The sequence below is a fragment of the Bidens hawaiensis genome, unplaced genomic scaffold, assembly GCF_021521415.1.
Source record: "Bidens hawaiensis isolate Kalapana, Puna unplaced genomic scaffold, B.hawaiensis_p1.1 tig00031472_1, whole genome shotgun sequence".
NCBI classification, from domain to species: domain Eukaryota; kingdom Viridiplantae; phylum Streptophyta; class Magnoliopsida; order Asterales; family Asteraceae; genus Bidens; species Bidens hawaiensis.
In genome coordinates, this window is record NW_027495306.1 from 1 (window position 1) to 21,980 (window position 21,980).

At 35.2% G+C, this 21,980-nt stretch overlaps 1 protein-coding gene across 1 annotated transcript; it reads left to right on the forward strand.

Annotated features, from left to right (window-relative positions):
* Nucleotides 1–15,730: 15,730 nt before the first annotated feature.
* On the forward strand, nucleotides 15,731–21,140 carry LOC143582158 (tobamovirus multiplication protein 2B-like). The gene is made up of 5 exons (XM_077064788.1): nucleotides 15,731–15,904; nucleotides 17,454–17,519; nucleotides 17,601–17,665; nucleotides 20,634–20,777; nucleotides 21,101–21,140. Exons 1-5 carry the CDS (start codon nucleotides 15,731–15,733, stop codon nucleotides 21,138–21,140), a joined length of 489 nt encoding a protein of 162 aa, XP_076920903.1.
* Nucleotides 21,141–21,980: the final 840 nt, after the last annotated feature.

Genomic DNA, 21,980 nt, shown 5'->3' on the forward strand with positions numbered 1-21,980 from the left:
AGATTAGAGCAACAAAAAACCCAAGGAAAGCCAAAAACCCTATGCGGCCGATCGCATAGGGTTAGACACCAAAATCGCCTTTCCTAGAGAGAGAAACTTTTTTTAGAAACTGTTTCTGATAGCTCTTCAATAATAGGCTGCTGGTTCTTGATTGAGAGATTGCCCATTGGTGCTACAAGAGCATTGTTCACTTGAAAACATTTCTTGTCCTCTCTAATCATATGATTTTCGATCATTTCTTGTTCTATAGCTTTAAGAAATGCAATCACATCATCCAACTTAAAATTTGGGAAACTGACTTTCTCCTTAATAAACTTGCTGGCAGTGTACCATTCACCAGACAAGGATGACAAGAGCTTCTTGTTAAGCTCAAAGTCTGAGATCTGCAGATCTGTTGTTCTTATGTCGTTTACAATCATCATAAACCTTTGCAATACTGATTTTAATCTCTCTCCGTCTTTAAACTTGAACCTGTCTAGCTGTTGCTTCAGCCTATCTTTCTTGATATCTCTTAGTTCAGTATTTCCTTCAAACATGTCGATGACCGCATCAAACATACCCTTTGCGGTTTTGGGGTGATTGACAGTTGTCAAGATTTCCCAAGAAAGACCTAACTTTAGCATAAACAAAGCCTTATCGTCCCGTTTCTTCATTTTTAACTCAACAGTGGCATTGTTGTTCGGAGCTGTTGAAGGAACATAGTTTCCTTCAGTGATAGAAGTCCAATGCTCTGGGTCGTTGTAGTTTACAGCTGCTTCGAAGAGCACCTTCCATTTGATGAAGTTTTCTTGTCCAAGCAATCTTGGAATCCTGTTGGTGGAGACTTCTTGGTCTTCTATTTCGGCAGATCTGGAGTTTGCAGTAATGAAATCGAGGAAAGCTTCAAGCTTTTTCACAAACCTTCTGTCCCGTGGCCTTCAACGAGCTTACACAAGCTTTGATACCACTTGTCAGAACCGTGAATCGGGTGAAAACCTTCAAAAAGGTTGACAAGAACACACCAACTCTTTAACCAAAGTGTTGAGTCCTCGAGCAAGGTAACAATCTTGCTCGAGCGAACTCACTATGTTAGATGTGCTCGATGAATGTCCTCGAGTATTCTTTACTTAGAATTTCTTCAATGAATATATTCCCCTCCAGCAGCTTCATTCCTCTTGACTAAACTATGCTTTGCTCGATCTAGTCCATCGAGCAAGCTCATTCTTCTTGATGTCTTCAGTCTTCTTATTCAGCAATCTTTAGCATGCTCAGATGTAAATCTTGCTCGTGGAACTGAACTGTGCTCGATGTCCTTGCTTTGATCACGTGACATCTTATTGCATCCATGCTTGTCCCCATGTGCTCGATCATCCTGTGCTCGTAACACTTGGTTGAAACTTGTAAGATCAAACTGTTTGCTCGATTGGCAATCTATGCTCGATAGAAGAATACTCTTGCTCGTTGAAGTGTAGCTTGCTCGAAGCCTTAACACGTAGAATAATCAACCATTTAAGGTTTTGAAGACCTTGCTCGAAGTAGTAAAACCATGCTCAATCGTCTAGGCTTACTCGAGGTCCATACTTAGCTGTTTTTTGAGGAGGTTCAGAAGATTCCAATATTCCTTATCAAAAATCCAACTCAACACTTTTGGGGTGAAAAGCATGTTTGATTACATATACATACCTGAAACATGTATTGATGTGAATTATCTAAGTGCTAACACACGAAAGTCCCCACTAACACTGTGATTAACTTCGAACCGATGGCTTGTGAATAGTGCTATTGGTTTGACAAACCCAAACGGAGCTGGCATGTATTGCTAAGACTTTGCCCCGTTTGCACATGACCATAAATATACAAACACGCTATGTAGTGTTAGACATAGTTACTTGGGGCATATTTTGAGCGGAAAGGGGGCCACAGTGGTTGATTGGGCGTGGAAAATGGATGCACGCAGCACATACAGTCAAGGCTTCATTGTAGCTTAGCATAATTACGTCATTTACATACAACATACTTATATCATATTTACAATGGTTACTTATAGTTGCTCACAACTGTTTTCATGAAACTCGTGAAACTCACCAACTTTTGTAGTTGACCCGTTTAATCTGCTTTTCAGGGATACCAAAGTTGGAATAACTTGGTGATCTGCTACGTGTCAAAGGTGTGGTTGATGCTATGTGAATAGACGCAAGGTTATTAGTACGAATAGAATAGTTTAACGAACATATTTTGTTATAATACCTAGTTTGTAAACAAAAATAGACCAATGTAATATATTGTAAATTAGTTTGTAATGTTTCTTTATAAACAATGTGGTTGATACCAGAGGCGTCTATTACATTCCCGTTTTACGCTTTCGCATTGTGCTTGTCAGGGTGTGACATTAACATATATCTATAATAAAGGAGAAGAGTATATATATAATTTAAAAGAACGAACACGAAATAAAGACCATCGTTAAACAAAGTAATCTCGTTAGATTTGTTAGCCAAACAAACGAGCCTAGATATCAAACACGCTAGATTAATAAAGTACAAATTTAATTCATTATTTAGTTAGTACAACGGTTAATTAATGAATATATATGTTAAACAGTTAGCCATGCACAACTTAGGAAGGGGATTACTATTAACTCTGAACGTAACACGATCCAGGTGAGTTTCTAGCCCTCTTTACTCTGTGACATTTTTAGGGGCTATGTGCATACTACTATGTGATAGTTAATACACTTATCTTAAGTGATAAGTGTATGATACATGTATGATTATATATTGAATGTTATTATTATAAAATGTTTGTATGAATGTGTGTATATATAATTATATATAGAACTAGAAAGTATGAAAGTATGCACATATGATAATGAAAGTTTGAAATGAATGTTTGGACTATTAAAGGGACATGTATAGTTGTATGGTTATGCGAGATAGAAGAGACCAGATCCAATAATATCTGAGACAGTAGCAGGAGAGACCAGACCCTAATAATATCTGACAGAAGGGACTAGACCCTAATAATATCTAAGACAAAGGGACCAGACCCTAGTAATATCTAAGACAGAGGGGCCGGACCCAAATAATATCTGAGACAGAAGAAATGGAATAGCTTACGGTATACCATAGGAAAGTATGAAAGAAAGTGTGTAAGTATGTATGTATGTATGTATGTATGAATGAGTAATAGTGGTGTATGAAATACGTATCTTCGGACACATATAAGTATAGATATGAATGTATGTATGTTAATTGATTAACTAGAACTCACTCAATGTAGCTGACTTTTAGTATGCACGCAGGTGAATAGAATGAGGCAGGTTGCTTGATGAAGACACGTGGCAATAAGAGGAAGACTGACATCATTAAGAGGAAGAATCACTTGTTATTTATGTTTAACGTTTAAGACTTATGTTATTTCGTTTAAACAAGTACCTATGTTTTGGTGAGAAGCTTGCTTCTACACGTTTTGAGATTTTGCAGATTCAGTTTGTCTTGGAGAAGATGAGTTTTTGTTAGGGTTTGCGAGCCATTTTTTAGTATTGCCTTATTAATCATATCAGGTAATTTCAGTTTCATTATTTATTTTGTTATTTTAGTTTGCGTGTTGAGAGTTTAATTGTAGACTTTTGTGTTAGAACTATCACATTAGAGCCCGATTTTAAATTGTTAAACATTCAATTCAACCCCGTCCCTCAAATGTTTGTTAATTGTTTTAAAATCTTAACATTGAGGACAATGTCATCCTCAAGTGTGGGGATGGGGGAAAATTGAAAATTTTAGCCCTATAGTATCTCGAAGAGTATTCAGAAACCTAAGTTATTAACTGTTAGTTATTGCTATTAACGCCAAGTTAGAGGTCTTTGATCATGGTTGGTTTTTCAGCTTCTCAATAGTTTTCCCGACAAATGTTTTTAAAATGAGATATTGAAAATGGAATCGTTTAGGTGGGGATAACGAGTCAAGGGGATGGGTATACATGTTCATATCGGCAGCACTTATTTCCAGACATATTCTGAGATTAGCCCCTATACTTAATACACATATTATATAATAAATATAAAACATGTCTTGGCATTGATTGAGGGAAACCGGTATGTTTTACAGAATTAGAACTTGCTTGTCACATGATTATCGAGATTTTAATACCTGTATAGAGATTAGGACTTTAGAAAACCTATTCCGTACATCATTCCCTACTAAATAAATTCCTTATCCGACATTATCCCTTAGGAGCTCGTTTGGACCATATTCCTTTTTCATTTGCTAAACTGAACACTACATACCATTGCAAACTTGGCCTTTGTTTTATTTTAACCCGTGTGATGGAATCCAGTTCGTTATCGAGTCGTACATATATCGAGTTGTACTTAGTCAGACGAGTTGTAAATTTGTGAAGTCAGAGTTGTACTTATCAGTATTTCTAAAAATAAAATTCTGAAAAATCAGCAAAAACACAAAAAGAAATTATCAGTTTAGTATTTCAGTTGTAATTAGCAGTTGAGTATGTAAGTAGCAGTTGATTATGTAATTAGTTCGTTTGTATTCGTGAGTCTGTATATTGGTTTGTTTAACTGGGTTTCATCCACCTGAGTCACTAAATAAGCCTAATCCGCTCCCAAACCTAAGCATCAGCAAAAGCCTCAATTCGAGTCTTTATGCAACTGGTGGTTAATGGGTGGAGATAAGACTGACCTTCAAGCATATTAAGTTGTAACTCATAATAGGTATTTTGAGGGCAGAGACATATACTGGCACATCTTTTGCTACTCCAAATATTAAACCAAGAGGAGTGTTGATAGTGTGAGGGGTGTGAACATGTATGCCCTAACCGAAAACAAAGTACACTTGTTTGGAATATTCTAGGGTTTTATTGTAGCATTAACTTATTTTTGGGTTGTCAATCTAGAAAGTGTCAGTCTGGGAAACTGGGTATAACATTAAACCTTGCTAGTATTAATGTGATAATTGATATACCTATGATGGAGGTTGATGTTTGCTTTAGAGTTTTGCTTGAGGGCAAGCAAAAGATAAGTGTGGGTATGTGATGTTCAGGTATTTTGTATATATATATATATATATATATATTAGTGTGTTAATTATGTAGTTTTGTTTAGTATATTGTTAGAACTTTGGTACTTCATACGTTCTTTTGTATTTCAAGTCATTGATCGTTAAAGATGCTAAATTGGAGACTTGTACGAGCATGGAATGATATCTTGAGAAGAACATAGCATAAATTGAAGTCTTAGGAAGTGTTAGAAGGATTCGGGAAGAGTTTGGATGAGAAACCTAAAGCCGATGCAAAAACTGAACAAGATGGGTTCATAAAAAGCGACCAGGAAGTAAAACGAGCATATCTTGGGCTAGAAAATGAGTTACGGGACCCATAATATATGAAATTCAGGTTTCTCAACGAGAAGAATCCAAATATGAAGTCATCTAGGACCATTGAGTAGCGCAATGGTCAAGGGAGGAGGACCATCGCTCTACGCAATGGTCACCACCGACAGGAAAGTTAGGGTTTTGTTTTATATCTCGTTTTGACGACCCTAGATGCCATCATTGAGTTTCCAGAGCATTCTTGGAGAGGAATAGCCGCCTAACATCATTTCCAATCACCTCAAGGCCATATATATGATCCAACTCATCAGAATCGAAGACCGAGAGATGCCGAGACGCGACTAGATCCTTCGAGTCATACCCGGGATGTATAGTTTGTAATAGTTCAGTTTATTTCTCATGTACTAGAACAACTAATTGTAATTGTCTTGATGTTAATCTATGAGTATTGATGTTTAGTATGTCTGTACAATCAGTCGGTTTAGGTTTATTTTGATCAGAACGATTAGTTTGTCGGTTGCTATAATAACTGCTCATAGGATTGTGTTGACCTGTTAATTGTGAGAAAGCATACGCTTGCCCTTAGTTGAGTCACACTAGCAGGGACCGTTTGATAACCAGTGTCGTGTGTTAGCAAGCGTGCATGCCTAAGGTTTAACCGGTTAGTCAGTCTATAGTAGACACAAGATAGTTTATCTGTTAAGTTGCATGAGTTTGCTGTTAGGTTGCTTACTTGGATTCCCGGGTGTAATTTGCTTTGTTTGACTGATAGAATACTTGATTAATTGTTCGTTTATTTTAAAACCCAAATCTATTGGCTAGTGTGATCAGCACTGTTAAGTAAGTTACTTCATAAGTTTAGGAATTGATTTCACTTCACATTGACCACATACTCCTCGTGGTTCGACACCCTACTTACTTAGGTGATTTGGACACTGATTTACTTGTTTTTGACAAGATAGCGACAGTCTAGCATCAGTAATGAATTAGAATGATAGAGAATGTTTAACGAATGGTGAAAGTTAATGAGTAAGAATTTGGTAACGAATGTGTGTACAAATGAATAACGAATGAGTATATGAATGAGTAACGAAAGTTAATTGAATGTTGATGACGAATGAGTTGAACAAAGGTTTGACTAACGAATAAGGATTAAAAAATGACTCGTTAACGATTGAGCAGTTAGACATTTTAACGAATCAATCTTAAATCGCTTAACGAATCAAGTTTCAAACTAACGAATCAGTCTTCAAACTGATAACGAATCAGTATTCAACCTGATAACGAATCATCCTTCAAATGTTCAAACCAATCTTAAGTCCATATATGTCCAATTAGGTCCGAATTCAACAAAACCTATATCAATCTGCTTGGAATCCAAATCCGAACCTCATTGTTCCCGTCCGTAATAACAAACATCCAATCATACACTCAATTAAACAGTCCATTAACCAACATTAACCTCACATTCCAATTACACTTCAATTCCATCCAATTAACACTCAATTAGAACTCAATCCTCTATTAACCATGCTAATTACCTTAATAGAGAACCTAATTACAGTTAAATCAGTCCGAATACCATTAATATGAAACCTCTGTTTCACCATAACATATCCAACACTAATTTCAGTCAATTCGTAACAAAATTGACTAAATCCGTGACGAATTGATATGAATTATCAACAAAATAACATGAAGATCCGATCAAAATGGCTCTGATACCACTTGAAAGAGCATACGGATCTAGATCGTTGATGACACGTGTTCTTCGTTGATTGAATGATACTTTTACGGTGTAATACACTTAGTATGTGTGTTATGTATATTGAGAGAATATTTGGGCAGAGTAACAAGGCTGTGGATGTATAAAATAGGAACTGCTTGCATTAACAATAATGTTATAGATATATATAGACTATGACACATTTGTTAACTTAACGTTTAACAAATGTGACATTCGTTACATTAATACTAACGAATGAACAGACTCATTCGTGTTACATTAAATACTAACGAATGCCCTTCATTCGTTGTCACATTCGTTAAGCAGGGTTAATGAATGTGGCTTACAAACATAACGAATGTAGCTTATTCGTTACGGGGTAACGAATAGCTTTACATTAGAGCGAATGGGCTATTTACCAAAATACCCTTACATTAATCAAACATATAATAATAAGATAATAAAGACCGAGATGCCCAAGTCATGTATCAACAAAAAAGGATTTTCGTTTTCTAAATTCTAGATTGAAAAACAATTTATGTACCTTTCATTTGCATGCGTTCAAATGTATGGTACTTAGTTGAAAACCCATTTTCAAAGTTCCTTCTTATAAAACCCATTTTATTGTGAAATTATTAATCTTTAATAAAACCAATTTTATTACCTAACGATTTCTAAGGAATCGATTTTATGCAAGTTGTTGATTTTAAGTTGTTAACTATCCATATGCAAGTAAGATAAAACAAAATATAAATCAACCAAGCAAGCATAAATAAAACAACCACAAGTTCATAACCATAGCCACCTAATCTTGACAACACTTGTTGACCGAAACAAGTGTGCCAAAAAAGTCTCTCCTAAGGGACAAAATTGACACAAGGCTCGTGTCGGTGAACTCCCAATTGATTCCGCATCCAAATGCCTCAAGCGTCCACTTTGTGTTGTGACTCCTCCACTTTATTTGGGCTTCCTTTCTTGCATCTTCTTTTACATAAATATATCCTAATACATTTTTCTATAGTAAAATAAATACAACTAATCTACTTATTATTACAAACTAATATGAAATAAATAAATAGATTACAAACCCAAATAAATGAATATTATAACCAAATTGAATAATCAAATGAACCACAACACAAGCATTCATCCAAACACAAGGCCATGGCTAGGTTATGAACATCCAATGCACATCTAAATATGCAAGTATTACAAGTCTAAAATGGTTCCCCATTTTAACCTCAAACTTTCGGCCAAGCATATGTGAACCGAAAGTTTCGGGTTTTGTCCAAACAAAACAACTAATCATCCAAATGACTTAATTCTTCAATATTACCACATGCATGTATATTATAATCTTGAAAAACCAATGGGTAACCAAAAACCCAAAAAACTTTCAGCCATATGGTGAGCCACACCATAAAACCTGAAATTTTTTTAGATCTATTGAAGCATGCATTCGTATAACGGATCTTGATGCCATTGTTGGGTTTTAACAAGATTATCAAAGTAATATTAACCTATTTTATATGAAAAACGCAGCAGATAAAATAGTTTTAAATCTTGTTATTTAGATGTATATAAAACCGATTTTATATGTAAAACCCAAAACCAGGATCCATATACGAAACTACTTGCTTACCAACACAAACAACCATAAGATGTTCATGCAAGACAACCTTTCAAGAAGCTTTAGAAAGATGAAGAGAAGGATGGTTGAATGGCTAGTCTTCATAGGAGAAGACCCTCAAGCTTGTATACCCTTCAAGCCTCTAACAAAACACCCTTGTATGCTAGGATTTACACTTTGAAAAACTCCTTCTCGTTCTTCCTCTCTTGGCCAAAAATTAGAGAGAAAAGGGAGAGAGTTTTTATGTCTTGTGTGTGAGAGAGAAAGTTGAGTCTTCAAGGCACCACCCAACTAGACCAACCAAAACTCTTGCATGTTGTTTTGTAATAAAGAGATGAGAGAGAGGTGGGAAGGGGGGGGGGGGCAGCCACTTTTGGCTCCCCTTTCAAATTCAAACTCAAAACCAAAATCACATTTTTATTATAAAACTTATGTTATGTTTTATTTTATAAAATGTGACATAAAATGGTTCAAGTAACATACAAAAGTAATAAGCCTTACATATAGTTATTTAACCAACTTTAAATAACATTATGAAATGTCTTCTCTCAAATATAATCAACCATATGATTTATTTATTTCACAAGTGCAATGTATTTAGAAACCCTTTTCTGAATATCATAAGTGTTAATATTTATTCACTATGATCAGATCATCTATAAACAAATATTATTGGTGTTTGTCTAGCTTGTTATTGGGTATGATCTGACTTGGATCATAACGTACTAGCCACATCAATTGTAATATGTGTCTTGGGAAGACGGAGTCCAACACATACGTCTTCTTAATAGCTGTAGCCAGTGTTCATGTGGCATGGTCAAACGACGCCAATTAATTGCTAATACTCAGTATTGATTTGCGTTTTTATCATATATTATATTTATTATCAACTGTGATTACTTGCTTAACTTTATGTTGACAAACATATTGTATTTTGTGCGTATATTGTCGGTTATATACATGGTTGAAGTGAAAATTTGAAGACTTAGTTTGGATTTTAGGGTATTTAATAAAAAGACAAGTTTGAATGTTTTGTTTTTTTTTTCTATTGGATTTACTGTGCTTGTTTAGCCGATGTGTACTTATTTTATTTAATAAATAATTTAGATATTGTCATAAATATAGCATGATAGTGTCTTATGAGCTATGAGCAATCAGTTCATGCGGGCGGCATTTTCACTATAGGTTGGGGTGTGACATTGTAAACCTCATCATGATGACATGCTTAAGTGTTTATTTTCAATTTTATTGTGCCTCAATAAGTATGATCATATCTCCCCCCCCCCCCCTTTAACTATTTTGGCTTTGTGCCAAATAGAATAGGGCCTTAGTTACATCTTCCTTGTAATATGGTTGTTGCTAATAGAAAGGAGCCTCGGTTATTTACATTGCATATGCACTGGTTGTTTGCGACGTTCTATTTACACATGTGAATTGTGACATTTGCCTCATTATATATATAATAAAACTAGTTTATTGCTCACCAACATTGGTGTTGATCAAATATATTTTTATACATGCTATAGCTTTGATTTTAGGTTGAATTAAGAACGAAGACTTTATCAACTAGTAGGACCGTTAAGATATTTAAATTGGACAATTTACTTATGTTGTATTGATATCTTTGTTTGATCGTAACGTGTTTTGGAAAACTTTTATTTGGGTTTCAATTCATTAAAGGAAATGTTTAATTATTGTCACTTTAAAAGTGTCATGCGTTCATGTGCAATCAACGTTGCGCCCCGGCATGTTCCGCCACTTTTGGTCTGGGTGTGATAGCGTGTCGCAAAGCGTTTTTGCCAAGTCCTTCACGTGTCATGAAGGACAAAATAATCATGGCACCTTCAGGGATCTCTCGTGTGTTGCGAGGAATATGGCTTGCGTGTCGTGAGGGAATAGAAGTTCATATTTTTTTATTTTCTTTTCACTCGTTTAATCTTCAAACTGCGTGCATATTAACCCCGATCATCCAACGACTCTGATATAAGATTGTAACCAGTCCCAATAAGCATCTTTAGCATTTAACACCACCCTGAAACACAAAAGCATGGTAGAAGTACCACATTTAAAATTACAAACCTAATGAAAATAAACAGTTAACACATTAAAATACATGATTCACACCCGACCATCAACCATCACGTTACAAGAAGAAGATACCCAACCTGATGATGATACAAGGAGGTACAACATAACCTATTCCCATAAGCATTTAAGTGAACACGAGGCATCATGGAAGGAGCAACAAGTCATTTTTCAAGTAATGCGTGGTGGTCCATCCAACAAGCGCGCACTAATCAGTGCAACGATAGTGGGAACTTATAGTTCCAAGAGCCTCTTGATAGATAGGGGAAGTTCATAAGGCATTACATGTCCTTAAAGGGTGTTTTGACTTGTCTAAAGTTTCCCCCTTTTATTTTTCAAAATGTTCTATGTCAAAATAAAGAGTAACAGCACATACAGCTTGTTAGCTATGGATGTGAGACAAAACCTCTTCTTACCTATATATGGTAGGAAGAGGGCGGAGTTGGTTGCATGATATGTGTGTGGGATGTTATCCAAGGATGGAATGATTCGGGGGGTGAAGTTTTAAGTTAAGGCATTGATAGTGGATCGAGGTAAAGTGTAAATGTCTTATCACGTCATTGCTACGTAGGTGAAAAATGCGTAAAAAAAACCTGTAACAATTTCATATGAAAATTAATTAAAAAAGATTAAAAGAAAAATAAACATATGATTATGATTGGTTAAGAAATTTTAAAAAATAACTCATGTAAATTGAGTAATGGTTCAATCTAACACGCTACGTCATTTCTCCTTTCAAGCCTGCACCCTCAACGCTTAAAAAACAACTTGCCCGTTTTGATGTCCATACGCTTTTTGCTTACGTGGAGGAGGACGTGCCTACACTACATATCTAGCAGGTTTGGAATTGAGTTTAAAAACAACTTATTGACTTATTGAAATTTTCAAAAACAATATGTTAAAAAAATGTTTAGAATCACAAAAGTTCTTATTTTACCTTTTTGTTAAAGTTAAATTGTTGTTTTGTAAAATCCATAAATTTTGGCTTTTCAAAATGGTTTTTTGAAAAATCTAATAAATCAATAAATTGTTTTCAAACTCAATCCTAAACATGCCTAGATGAATTTATTGAATCGGACATAATATTTTTTATAAAACTATTATTGTACAACAATTGAGGACTTTGGTACTGCCAAGTCCTGATTGGTGCACTTGACGGCATCGTATTGGTCGTTGGCATATTTTTTTTTATTTATGATATCGTAATGAACATAAATGAAGTCGACCGAACGCCAATTTTGTGTTTTTGTTTGTTTTAATTCCGGTACGTCCTCAAATGTGAAGTAAATTAACCGAGTTCTCGTAGACTCACAACCTCAACATCCGAGATCGATATCGTTCTGGTTTTACCAACGCCAACTCATTGGTTCATCTTGATTTGTATTTTTTTTTCTCTTTTTTAGCTCCTGTACCGTAACGAACATAACCGGAACCGACTGAATTTGTGTCGTGTTACCGCCTCAATACCCAAGCGTTTGGGTTTTACCATCGCCCGGGTTTGCCGACCAAATAAACATAGAATATTTTGGTTTTAGTTCAGATACAATAATGCACGTAACCGAAACTGGCCAAATTCACGTCAACTTATCAACTCAATGCTTGGGTTTTACCAACATGCCCCTACGCAATACGCCGGCGAAAACGCTAGTTTATTACACCACTAGATTTTATTCCCTGTATTAGGGGTTGCTTTACATTATTCGTTTTTAATATTCATATATGTATATTTGGATTTTAATTTTATTTAATGTAAGAAAGTTAATAATTAATATACTTGAGGTTTGATGATAAAATGGTTTCACAAATAAATGATATGTTATAATCCGGTTTAAAAGCTATCTGGATTTGGTGATACCCATTACCCATTTATTACCCATTTATTTTCTTTATTATAAAATTGTTTCTTAATTATAAATACTATCTTTTTTTAACTAAAATAGTATATTAATTTTTAGTATATCCCTATTTTATAGGATTTTCATATCAAATATTTTATGAGATTAATTTTTAATATAATGAAATGTTATAATCCGTTTAAGAGCTATCTGAGTTTGGTGAGACCTTTACCCGTGAATTCAGGTCAAATACGTGAGAAATCTTCATTTACAAATAAAGCAATCAGATTGCTTAAGAGAATGGTGTACCGGAATTAAAACATACAAAAACAAAAAATTGGCGTTCGGTCGGCTCACTTATGTTCATTACAATATCATAACTAAAAAACAAAAAAATATGCCAACGACCAATACGATGCCGTCAAGTGCACCAATCAGGACTTGGCAGCTCCAAAGTCCTTGCCAAGTCCTCAATTGTTGTACAGTAATAGTTTTATAAAAAAGTGTTATGTCTGACTCAATAAATTCATCTAGGCATGTTTAGGATTGAGTTTGAAAACAATTTATTGACTTATTAGAATTTTCAAAAAACCATTTTGAAAAGCCAAAATTTATGGATTTTACAAAACAACTATTTAACTTTAACAAAAAGCTAAAATAAGAACTTTTGTGATTCTAAACATTTTTTTTAACATATTGTTTTTGAAAATTTCAATAAGTCAATAAGTTGTTTTTAAACTCAATTCCAAACCTGCTAGATATGTAGTGTAGGCACGCCCTCCTCCACGTAAGCAAAAAGCGTATGGACATCAAAACGGGCAGGTTGTTTTTTAAGCGTTGAGGGCGCAAGCTTGAAAGGAGAAATGACGTAGCGTGTTAGATTGAACCATTACTCAATTTACATGAGTTATTTTTTAAAATTTCTTAACCAATCATAATCATATGTTTATTTTTCTTTTAATCTTTTTTAATTAATTTTCATATGAAATTGTTACAGGTTTTTTTTTTTACGCATTTTTCACCTACGTAGCAATGACGTGACAAGACATTTACACTTTACCTCGATCCACTATCAATGCCTTAACTTAAAACTTCACCCCTGAATCATTCCATCTTTGGATACCATCCCACACATATCATGCAACCAACTCCGCCCTCTTCCTACCATATATAGGTAGGAAGAGGTTTCGTCTCACATCCATAGCTAATAAGTTGTATGTGCTGTTACTCCTTATTTTGGCATAGAACATTTTGAAAAATAAAAAAGGGTAAACTTTAGACTAGTCAAAACACCCTTTAAGGACATGCAATGTCTTATGAACTTCCCCTATCTATTAAGAGGCTCTTAGAAATGTAAGTTCCCACTATCGTTGCGCTGATTAGTGCGCGCTTGTTGGATGGACCACCACGCACTACTTGAAAATGACTTGTTGCTCCTTCCATGATGCCTTGTGTTCACTTAAATGCTTATGGGAATAGGTTATGTTGTACCTCCCTGTATCATCATCAGGTTGGGTATCTTCTTCTTGTAACGTGATGGTTGATGGTCGGGTGTGAATCATGTATTTTAATGTGTTAATTGTTTATTTTCGTTAAGGTTGTAATTTTAACTATGGTACTTCTACCATGCTTTTGTGTTTCAGGATGGTGTTAAATGCTAAAGATGCTTATTAGGACTGGTTACAACCTTATATCAGAGTCGTTGGATGATCGGGGTTAATATGCACGCAGTTTGAATATTAAACGAGTTAAAAGAAAATAAAAGTCTTCAAATGTGAAGGAAATTAACCGAGTTCTCGTAGACTCATAACCTCAACATCCGAGACCGATAACGTTCTAGTTTTACCAACGCCAACTCATTGGTCCATCTTGATTTGTATTTTTTTCTCTTTTTTAGTTCATGTACCGTAACGAACATAACCGGAACTGACTGAATATATTTCGTGTTACCGCCTCAATGCCCAAGCGTTTTGGGTTTTACCATCGCCCGGGTTTGTCGACCAAGTAAACATAGAATATTTTGGTTTTAGTTCAGATACAATAATGCACGTAACCGAAACTGGCCAAATTCACGTCAACTTATCGACTCAATGCTTGGGTTTTACCAACATGCCCCTACTCAAGTATATTACACCACTAGATTTTATCTCCCATATTACGGGGGTTGCTTTACATTATTCGTTTTTAATATTTATATATATATATTTGGATTTTAATTTTATTTATTGTAAGAAAGTTAATAATTAATATACTTGAGGTTTGATGATAAAATGGTTTCACAAATAAATGATATGTTATAATCCGGTTTAAAAGCTATCTGGGTTTGGTGATGCCCATTACCCATTTATTTTCTTTATTATAAAATTGTTTCTTAATTATAAATACTATCTTTTTTTAAATAAAATAGTATATTAATTTTTAGTATATCCCTATTTTATAGGATTTTCATATCAAATATTTTATGAGATTAATTTTAATATAATGAGATGTCGTAATCCGTTTAAGAGCTATCTGAGTTTGGTGAGACCTTTACTCGTGAATTCGGGTCAAATGCGTGAGAAAACCTTCATTTACAAATAAAGCAATCTGATGGCTTACGAGAATGGTTGTTTTATATTTTTTGTTTTTTAATATTTATTTTTTGGATTTTAGTTTTCTTTATTGTAAGAAAGTTAATAATATACTTAGGATTTGATGATGAGAGTGTTTCATAAATAAATGATGTGTTATAACCTGTTTAAAAGCTATCTGGATTTGATGACCCATGATCCACTTATGTTTTTTACTATAAAATTGCTTATTAATTATAAATAATATCTTTTTCTTTTTAAATTGGATATTAAATTTTAGTATATCCTTTTTTTATAGGTTTTTCATATCAAATAATTGGTAACACTAATTTTTAATTTAATGAGATGTTATAACTCGTTTAAGAACTATCTGATTTTGTTAAAAGTTATACCCATGAATTTGTGTTAACAGTACTCAATTAAAACTAAAGCAATCGGCAATCGGGTGGAAGCTGATAAATCGCACACTGATTTTAGAGTTTTAGGATCAAATGGGGTATGCAATAATACTTGGTTTCTAAAGAGTTAAAAACACATTAGTGTTCCGTTTGTACCCAACACCAATGGAACCATCATCTTCTTCTTCTTCTTCTTCTTCTTCTTCTTCTCCAGGTCCAGCAGCAGGAGCAGGAAGAGGACGCAGACAGAAGTCAAGGGTGGTTACGGATCAAATCTCACAGGCGGTTCTCTCCACTTCTAATCTTATCCGCATCATGCTTCAATCCTCCCCATCTCAGGTATCATACTATACTCTCCTTTGGCCAATTACCTAACCCTGATGTTTGATTAAGTAATTACCTAACACCACTTTTTAATTGCTATAAAACAACAACCATACATATTATACCTAGTAAAAACTGTTTGTTACCATATCAAAGATCCAATTGCTGGTACTGAAGATCACTTAAGGCGATTGAAAAGGGGGTTTTGAGTTTAATAAACAGAAGTAAACAAGGGGAAGGGAACTAAGGAGAGAAAACAAGGGAAGGGAAAGATATAATTTGCTACGAAATAAAACAGAAAATAAAAACAAAGATTTTTTTTCTTCATAAGAAAATAAACCCAAATGTTCCTTCTTGTTCTTTCCTTGAAAGAACTGTGGAAAGCGATTTTTTCCTGACATTCACCGAATTCCTTTAATTTCCTTTAGTTGCTACTTTGGACAAAATCAAATCAAAATCAATCATACCCGGTTGCAATCCAGCCAATAGCAAGGCTATCAGCAGTGTTTGCGGAGGGTGGGATGTAGGCAAACCATACCTCTATCTCAAAAGATAGAGATGCTGCTTCCAAAGAGACCCTAAGCTCCAAGACCATGTGTATGAAACGGTATAAAGAAAATAGAAGGTTTTGATTTTCATAGGCCTGAAGGGCGCGTATAACAGAATTTCATATGTTCCTCTGTAATGTCTATATATGTGTACATATATGTACACGCATTTATAAACAAACATGGGTTAGTGCAGATGACAACCACCTTTTGACCTTTAATGATAGTGCAATAGATGAGGATGGGATGGTCACAATTCATTGAGTGGAGGGGAAAATAACTGTTCAGATCTCAGCCATCCATTGAAATATGAGCCAAGGGCCAAAGGGTGGTTCTTTGGTTCCTAATTAGTTAATAGTTTTCATTTGAATATCTGTATGTCAACTGTATGTGATGCAGAATTATCTCTATATTTGAATTTTGATTTTTAATATCTTTTATTATTTTATGTTATCTCGTTTCCTAGTTTATCTTTTTCCATGTTTAGTATAAATATGGATCCAAGGTTGTTTAGATTAGAAGTTTTCGATTAAGTTTATTATTATAAAAACATTGTTCTTGGAACTTCGGTTCAATTTATCGTCTTTTGATTAATCATGAGTCTCTCGAGCCATTGATCGCTTCCGAAACTGCATCAGTATGTGTTACGGTTTTCAGTTAATATGATAATAATAAGTTGAGGGTCGAATTTGTAATTGTTGTAATGTTTAGGATATGCTGTGTGATTCTTAACAATTAACTAACAGTTAGTTGTATGGTTGTACTTAAGCAAGCTGCAGAATGAAATAGAGCCATGAGATAACAGTGTTAGTGTGTGCGTGTGTGTCTATATATCAATTATTGAATGTGTTGCGTGTTCTGTCATTGCCATGTGATAACTGATCATTTTTATAGATAAAGCATCAATAATAGAACCTCGGTTTTCATGTATATATCATCATTAAGAATCATTGTCATTGTAATTTTCTTTATGTTGCGTGCTGGGGCTTAAAATATTTTATCTTGTTATTCTGCAGGACAATCTTGTAAAGCTTCCTAAAAACCTCTTGGCTAAAGCATCTACCATAAAGAACACTCAGCAGGTCCTAATGACATGAATTTTTTTACAATGCACTGTGTATTAAAAGCTTATATTAGCATGCAATTACTTTCATCTGATACAGGTCTTGGAGCAGATGCCTTCAGTAATTTCATCCTTGGATGCATACATGGACAATGGCTTACAAAGGTTCTTATCTCCTTATATATTCAAAATATCAAAATTTTAATATTCTTATCAATGACATGTCAAGCTTGCTATTATTTGATATTGGCCTATTTGGCGGCATTGTTTGCTATTATTTGATATTGACCTATTTGGTGGCATCGTTTGCTATTATTTGATATTGGCCTATTTGGTGGCATTGTGATACGTACCTAGGAGTTCCAGTGGGTCAAACCTACCCTAAAGAAAAGAAGGTTCCAACCCATGGGTTAAATGGCAGTTTGTTGAACAAGAAACATGGCTGAGTGGGAGGTTTAGTTGCAGTTACTAGTAGTGGTAGCTTATTTATAGGTTACTAGGTTTATCAATTAGTTAGGCTAGAATTTGAAATTATTATCGTACTACTTGTAATCAGAGATTCCCCATCTCGAATTGGGTTTTATTTTCAGAAATTAAAGCTTTCGATTTTTAGTTTCTATCAACTGGTTCCATTGCCGGGAAAATCAAAATGGCACCTGCAACACGAAACAATCCTGAAAGCAGCGGTTCCAATCCAGATCCAGTTGCTGTTCAATTGGCTGCAATTGCAGCTCGTCTTGAATCAATGGAGTCTCTCAAGGAGGATGTAGCGTCCCTCAAGGCCCACGCTATGCCAAAGGTGACTCCTCATGGCAGATTTAGTGGCGGTTATGGAAGACATGACGATGGTGAAACTCAATGACGACCCAACCATCAATATCGCCCCTACACCAAAATTGATTTCCAGCCTTCTCAACTGGTGACCCACGTGGCTGGATTTTGAAGGCTGAGAAATACTTCAAGTACTATCACATCCCTGATGATGAACGATTTTGAAGGCTTCCATGCATCTTGAAGGAGATGCTCTCGACTTGTACTCCTGGTTATCTTCCGAACAAGTCATCACTTTTTGGGAAGATTTGGTTCATGCCTTGCAAAAGCATTTCGGGCCAGCAGAATTTCAGAACCCGGATGAACACTTATGCAGCATCAAACAAACAGGAACTGCACAGGAATATCGGTTGGAATTCGCTAAGAGGTCTGCAAGGGTCACTAACTGGCCAGATCATTGCTTGCTTGGTGTGTTTCTAAATGGGCTTAAAGACGAACTGAAAGCCGATGTTCGCATCCATAAGCCACGCACTGTCTACAATGCTGCGAGTCTTGCACTCCAATTTGAATCCAAGGTTAACCTCAACCAAGCTGAAAAGAAACTCACCAGTAATTCCCAACTAAAACCAGATTCAAAACCGTTCACTCCTGCCTCATCAACTGTCAGCCCACCCTTAACCACCACGCCAGCCACACCGGTTCGTTTTTCAGATCCAGAAAAACAGTCCAGGTATAACCGAGGTGAATGTTACAGATGTGGCGACAAATTTGGACCGGGACATCGCTGCAAGGCGAGTAGTTATCACCAACTTGAAGTTGCTAACGAGGCATGCGATCCGGACGCTAATACCGGGCAGAATCGACTGGATAATCAAGAGGATATGGCTGCGATCAGTCCAAGCAATGATGGGAAAGTCGCATATTCCAGCCTTAACGCTCCACGGTTCAATCAATTCGCAGCAGGTGTTAATTCTGGCTGATAGCGGATCAACTCATAATTTTATGGCCGACACTCTCGTTAAAAAGGCGGCTCTTCCAACTCATGTGGTGGAGCCTTTTGGAGTGCGAATCGGTAATGGTGTCGTTATCCGTTGCAACCAAATTTGCAAAAATGTTAAGTTAAACATCTCGAACCTCCAAATCACTCAAGACTTTTACCCATTCTCATTGGGCGGAGCAGATGTGATTTTAGGCATCCAGTGGCTAGCTACCTTAGACACGGTCCAAGCCAACTGGAACAAGATGTTCTTGATATTTACCATCAATGGTCAGGAAGTCAAGTTGCAGAGGGTTCCACCAGATATCAAAGAAAATGGGTCATTCCGCCATCTATAACTCGAACCAATCTGGATGCAGCCCCAAGAGCCAGCAAAACCTTTATCACCTCGATTTGAGGACAAGTCTGTTTTCAAGGAGGGCAGTAATGATACGTACCTAGGAGTTCCAGTGGGTCAAACCTACCCTAAAGAAAAGAAGGTTCCAACCCATGGGTTAAATGGCAGTTTGCAGAACAAGAAACGTGGCCGAGTGGGTGGTTTAGTTGCAGTTACTAGTAGTGGTAGCTTATTTATAGGTTACTAGGTTTATCAATTAGTTAGGCTAGAATTTGAAATTATTATCGTACTACTTGTAATCGGAGATTCCCCATCTAGAATTGGGTTTTATTTTCAGAAATTAAAGCTTTCGATTTTTAGTTTCTATCACATTGTTTATGTTATTACAATTGTGTCTATTTCTTGATCATAAAGTGTGCATTATTGTTAGAATTTTTTAAATAATTTATTTGGTCTAACCCGACCTGGTTAAAAATTTCTTGCACACTTGAATAGGTATAGTTGCTGTTTTATTTATTGTGGATAATTTTGCAATTAGTAAAATACATGGATGGTCCCTGTTTGGTACAAAATGTGGATTTCGTCCTTAAAGTTTAACAGTCACGGATGTAGTCACCAGCAACCTAGTTTGCTTTCATAAATGGTCTCTTGGTCAGATAAGATTAATATTTTGCCCTTTCTAAAAGTTACAGACCATTTACTAACTACCTTTGATAATGCGTAATTTACTCTTTTACTTTAGAAAGTAGTAAATATACTAATAACAATAATAGACAATAGGGTTAAACTGTAATACCTAATAGAGTAAACTAGTACTCGGTTTAAGTGTAACTTTTAAAGAGCGCAAATTACTAATTTTACCTTGGTACCATTTATGAAAGCGAAGTAAGTGGTTGGGGACTAAATCTGTAACTTTTAATTTGTATGCAAGTTTTGCATAAATGGTAATGAAGTTATGCAAACGTCCTAAGTAATAAAGTTATTATTTGGTGTATGCCGTTGCTAATTTGTTTTTATTTTGTTGACAGTGTCTCGCATCTTGAAACTGTAACACGGTTGCTAAGCAACATAGAGAACAACCAGCTCAAGCCTTTAACCGCTGAACGACTCTTGATAGTAAACATGCGCATCCAAGACCTCTGTGTTACGTTTGTTAAGTTTTATATTAACCGGTTAAAATACTTGTCATATATAAAGGGAACAGGTCAAATAGGTATATTGTTGTTAATGCATAGATCACTTTAATAAAAAATGTAGACTATTATTCTAGGGACAATTTTGTATATCCTCCCATCAAAGCCTTCATATAATATTACCAAATGACAATACCAAATGCACATTTACAAATTATGACTTTTTTACTCTTCTCTTAAAACTTGAAGGTACATGGTTCATATAATAAATTGTATTTAATGAAATTGGTTATATAAGTTTTAGTGTTTTCGGTTGGGTAAATATTCTCTTTACTATCTAATTACTTGTTTATTTTGTGCAGGAACCTAAACCAGACATCATTTGACTTGAGACAAGATTAGATACACCATTTGTAAAAAGTAAGATTGATGTGAATTGTAATGTTTTAGCATTGAAAGTGTTTTGTCAACGGATCTAGACTTGAATTAGATCTGACCCATTTATGTAATCCAACTAGTCAAAAGGGTTGATAGATCGATCAATTCAACAAACTAATGAACTATTGACACAAAAGCCTATGCTAAGCTTTAATATAAATCATTTTAGTAGAAAATCAATTTATTGTCATGCTGTGGTGGTTAAAGAATTGTTTGTTAAAGACTCTGTTTGCTGCGCCTGATTGAGGTTTGCTTATGACCGGATTTAGTTTTAATGCTTAGGAAAATTGGATTTTAATAATCCCTACTTTCTGTTATTAGCCGATAATAATTCCAACCTAATTTATTCCCACCAGTAGTCCCAAGTTTAAAGAAAGTTGCTCTCAATGGCCCCCCATTAAAAAAAAACCTATCGACGTTAAGTTTTTTCCGAATTTCAAACTGATTTTTTAGAGCTTTAGATCGGAAGAAGGATACGAGTCGATTGATGTAAAATTTAGCTCGAAACGATACCCAAAACATCTTAATTTTTGTTCATTTGAAGTTCGAACACCCGATTTGTAGCACTAATCAAGCCATTTGAAGCATCATTTCGAGCTAAGTTTTATGTTAATCAACTTGTATCCTCCTTCCGATCAAAAGCCCTAAAGAATCACTTTGAAATTCGGAAAAAAGTTAACGCCGTTAGTTTTTTTTAACGGGGGACTATTGAAAGCCAACTTTTTTAAATTTGGGACCACTGGTGGGAATAAACTAAGTTGGGATTATTATTGGCCTATAACTGAAAGTTGGGATTATTAAAAT

Bases quoted from the DNA above. Each gene is read 5' to 3' on its own strand.
- LOC143582158 (XM_077064788.1), top strand. From the start codon at position 15,731: ATGGAACCATCATCTTCTTCTTCTTCTTCTTCTTCTTCTTCTTCTCCA. The intron at 15,905-17,453 runs GTATCATACTAT...GTTATTCTGCAG, and splicing joins TTCAATCCTCCCCATCTCAG to GACAATCTTGTAAAGCTTCC. The intron at 17,666-20,633 runs GTTCTTATCTCC...TTTTGTTGACAG, and splicing joins ATGGACAATGGCTTACAAAG to TGTCTCGCATCTTGAAACTG.